General features: G+C 36.8%; 1 protein-coding gene and 1 long non-coding RNA gene across 2 annotated transcripts; both read left to right on the top strand.

Annotated features, from left to right (window-relative positions):
- The first annotated feature begins 1,012 nt into the window (after positions 1-1,012).
- Positions 1,013-2,620, top strand: LOC109590442 (uncharacterized). Its single transcript, XM_020006364.1, has 5 exons — positions 1,013-1,461; positions 1,506-1,887; positions 1,933-2,127; positions 2,178-2,441; positions 2,501-2,620. The coding sequence occupies exons 1-5, from the start codon at positions 1,427-1,429 to the stop codon at positions 2,618-2,620; spliced, it is 996 nt and encodes a 331-aa protein (XP_019861923.1). The 5' UTR covers positions 1,013-1,426.
- Positions 2,621-4,057: 1,437 nt separating this feature from the next.
- LOC109590443 (uncharacterized) lies at positions 4,058-4,473 on the top strand. The gene is made up of 4 exons (XR_002189316.1): positions 4,058-4,230; positions 4,276-4,302; positions 4,367-4,396; positions 4,447-4,473. It is a non-coding gene; the product is annotated as an uncharacterized LOC109590443 (long non-coding RNA).
- The last annotated feature ends 220 nt before the right edge of the window (positions 4,474-4,693 follow it).

The raw sequence follows: 4,693 nt of genomic DNA on the forward strand, positions 1-4,693 counted from the left end.
GAGACACAAAGCTAACCAAGCAAAGGAACAAGATTGATGTAATCTACATGAATAAAGGCAACTATATGCCATTGAAACACAATAAACATTCTTATGTAAAAATTTATCTTTCTAATACAAGTATACATGTACTCTATTGTTTCCCTTGAATAGTTATCACATTCACATTGCTTATTTAATCATTAGAAAATTGTAAATACTTAGCCAAACACATAGAATAGTCAATATAAAGGTAGAAAAACATCATTTGTGACCCGATATGAGAAAACCAGGCTATCTGCGAGAATTATCATTTTGAGCTATGGGCTCATAATCACGAAAAATCTTTACCTGGGCAAAATTCATTTTATCACATAAACATGTTATATAAACAAAATCCTTTCATTTGATACCAAAATCAGGGGTAGCGAAGCCTTCTTTGCCGAGTTATAAGCCCTTCGACATTTTACCTTGATTGTGCACGGAGAATGTTACACGGAGCGACCACGGAATAAAAACGGATGGCTTTAATGCGTCATTAGGTAACCATGGAGTCTCTATAGCAACTATTTAAAGTATAACAAAGACGAAGAAGACTACTTATAACAACTATGGCTACAGAAAGAGACATTGCTCGCTTGTTAAATGAAGAAATAGGTCCTCGAGACAGTGACTACGTTGCTTCAGTTCTTGGGGACTACTTTTGTGATGAAACTAGTGGTAAGCTTATTCATAACACTGTTTACATACTAACTGTGAATAGCGGTTAGCTATCACAACAATGACATTCCATCACCTGTATAAATGCACAATATTATTATATTAAACTTAGTTATACAGTGTATTTGTTAATTGATAGAGACAGACTATGAAGCAGTAGAAGATATGGAAGAAGAGGTAGAGGAAGGGAAAGAAGAAGAGAAAGAGACAAAAGATTGTGATGAAGATATTAATCCACCACTGTTTGATCCTGAGGTGGCTGTGGAGCTACAAGTATCAGATCTTGATTTAGAATCAGCGATGCCTGATGCTCCGGCTACTTCAACTACTCACTCTGGTGATGACATGAGGAAGGAAGACCTACAGGAGGAAGAAGAATTATCAAAGTTCTTTGAACATGGATGTGGTTGCTCAGATAATTGCTATGCACTGTTCAGTCACTCTTACATAAAAACATATAGATGTGACATACAAGCCATGGCAAAGCCTGTTCATAAAATTGCTATTATGAGTCAAATGGCAGCAACATCTACCATGGGGGGATTGTCGACTGGCAACCACAGGAGACAGAATGAGAGAAAGAGGCAATTTTTTACGTTCATGCATCAAGGTCATAAGGTTTGTAACTATGAGTGACACAGCACAAAATTAATCGTTTTTCAACTAGATATGTAGAGTAACATTTCTGAAGCTACATGCATGTGGCAAAAGCAGGTTTGAGGAAATCATGAAAAACTACAGAATGAATGGATTAATACCAAGGTATGAGACTTAAAAATTCAATGTTATGTACTTAACTTTATTAGAGTTCACGGAAATGCTGGAAAGACACCAAACCATGCTTTGACTTATGATGATATTCTCCGGGTTGTTGCTTTCATCAGAAATTACGCTGAAGTCCATGGAATCAGTCTTCCTGGAAGAATACCTGGAATGAAAAGTTACGAGAATAAGAAGTTCTTACCATGCAGTACATCTAAAAGGCAGGTATACTTAGAGTATGCGGAATCATGTGAAGGGCTTTATGTCAAAGCATGTGCTGAAACAACATTCAACATGTTGTGGCGACGCTACCTGCCTTATATTGAAAAAATGAAGCCTATGTCTGACTTGTGTGCCACTTGTAAAGAGATAAGTGGACTGATTATAAGAAGTGCTAACATGCAATCAGATGAAAGGATAACTGAGGTAAGTCAGTATTGTAATAACACAAGTATTATTTAGAATTTTCAGGCAATGCAAAAGGCACTAGATCACAGACGTCTTGTTAAAAAGGAAAGGGAGTACTATAAGGATGTATTAAAAGAGGCACAATTATTGTTAAAAGGGCTGTATACTGATGCAGCAAACAATTACAATCCCCCACTAACAAGGCCACATGCTATGTTAAATATTGTAGCACATTATAGCTTCGATTATGCTCAACAGGTAACATTTTATGATATGAAAGTGTATCTAGCTTACTTTCTTTTTTTAAGGTTCACTATCCTTCAAGTCCACTACAAGCAGGTCCAATTTATTTTCTTACTCCCAGGAAATGTGGCATATTTGGCGTGTGCTGTGAAGCTATCCCTCAGCAGGTTAATTTCTCTATCGATGAATCATTCGACACTGGTAAAGGGGCAAATCCTGTCATAAGCATGGTACATTTTTATTTGAAGAATCATGGCCTCAACTCAGTCAGTATCCATTTCAATGCTGACAACTGCACAGGGCAAAATAAAAATAATACAGTTATTCAAGTAAGTATATTACATGCACAATAATGAACATTTTAAATGTAATTCTTTATTTATTTTAGTACCTCTTATGGAGTCATGACAGGACTCAATGCGTCCATTTCAATATCCTTTCTGCCAGTTGGACACACAAAATTTTCTCCAGACTGGTGCTTCGGACTATTAAAGCAAAAATTCCGTAAAGCAGAGGTGGACTCATTGGATGACTTCATTCAAGTTGTAGAACAATCATCTGCTGTGAACAAAGCCCAACCAGTAGGAAGTAGCAATGGTGAACTCATTGTAGAAACACTTGACTGGTGTAGTTACTTTGCTACATTATTCAAGAAAATAAAAGGCATCAAAGGCTTTCAACACTTTGTTGTAAATGCGACCTCACCTGGTGTAGTTGCAGCCAGACAAGCTGTAGATGGCCCAGTCTCACAATTCAATTTGCTGAAGGAGGACGCTCAAATAATGGAAGATGAACTACCTATTATATTACCACCAAAGGGTATGTCAACTGAAAGGAAATGGTACCTTTACGAAAAGATATGATCGTTTTGCAGATACGAATGTAAAGATGTAACCTGCCCACTTCCTGATGCACCTCGACCAACAGGATCATCTCGACAATCAACACCAGGTGTAGATAATCCACCAGACCTTGCAATGGAGATTGAAGTACCACATTCTCCAAGGCAATCTCTAGAACCACCTGCAACACAAAGAAAATGTGGTAATTGTGGTCAATTTGGTCATAATAGAAGAACTTGTCCATGTAATCAGTAAATGAATAACAGAAATGAGTTTGTGTAATGCACATACTATTGATCCCCTTTCAACAGGAGAGGAACTAGTTAGTCTACAACAAACAGACTATTGATCCCCTGAAACAGGAGTGGAACTAGTTTGAATGCCAAACATTCAAACTATTGATCCCCTGAAACAGGAGTGGAACTAGTTTGAATGCCAAATATTCAAACTATTGATCCCCTAAAGGAGAGGAACTCGTTTGTAACGCTAAGACATACAAACTATGGATCCCCTTTTTTGAAAACAAAGGTGTGGAACTAGTATGTGCGTGAGACGTCAACATAAACACAAACACTCATTTTTGTTTTAAACTTACTAACTCAAAAGGGAAGGCTGAGAAAGTTAGTCTCGGCTGAGAGAAAGTTAGTCACAAAGTTATCATGCAGGTGATATGTGTTTATCTGTACAGGTGAGAGGACTGATGATAAAAATGTGTGGGAGAAGAATACCGAAATAGAAGTCACTGCATCATTCACAGCCAATCAAAGAACACCAAGTGTCAACTGTGACCTTTAGGATATAAAATAAGACACCTGAAACCGTAAGTTCAAAATCAAAAAGTAATGGCTGCCCCAATAGAGGATGTCCTCATTGAGGTTCATCCATCTGATGGTAAGTTGGGAATGTGTAACCCTATAGTGATAACTATAATGCCTTTTTTTTGATAGATGAACTTGGTAAGTTGTTTATATGTTTGTGTTGTACATTAAAAAGCAAAAAATAACTGTATTTATAGCAGAAAAAGAAGTCAGGGAGAAAGAGAAGAAAGGAGACAGAGGAGAGAGGACAGAGGAGAAAGGGGAAAGAGACAAAAAAGACAGAGACAAAGAGGAGAGAGGAGACAGTACAAAAGAGAATGGTAAGATTGAGTGAAATTGACATTGAAAATGACATTGTTTTTAATAGAATCAAATGGCCTAAGTAAGTTTTCTTTTATGATTGCAATCTAATAATTTTTGCTGTCAAGCAGATGTAAGAAGGACCATTGTATTAAAAAGTAACTTTGCATTGTATTTTGGTTAGTTTTATTTACAAACATTAGGCAAGAAGAAAGAAGGAAGGCCCTTAGGTAATTCAATTAATAATAGTTGAATTACTTGTACTTTCATTTAACACTAATTATTAACTTTAAGACTTGGAACAGTTTCGGCCAGCTCTTAAAAGTAAACATAATTTAAGTGTAAGTTAAAGGCTTTATGACATTGTAAATTAGGACAGCTGGAACTAATAGAAGAAGGAAGGAGGGAGAGAGGAGAAATAAAGGACAGTGATGATGGGAAAGAAACAGGGGCAGGAAATGAAACAGAGGGGACAGAAGAGACGGAGACGGGAGAAGACACAGGCACGCGAGGGGAGACAGAGAGAGAGAAGGGAAAGAAATTCATAGTAACAATGGAGCATTAATGTAAACAATAATAACTTAATCTCTTTTTATCTCTTTTTATTAGAAAAAAAGGAGA

The sequence above is a fragment of the Amphimedon queenslandica genome, unplaced genomic scaffold, assembly GCF_000090795.2.
Source record: "Amphimedon queenslandica unplaced genomic scaffold, v1.1 AMPQUscaffold_10013_Cont17687, whole genome shotgun sequence".
Lineage (NCBI taxonomy): Eukaryota > Metazoa > Porifera > Demospongiae > Haplosclerida > Niphatidae > Amphimedon > Amphimedon queenslandica.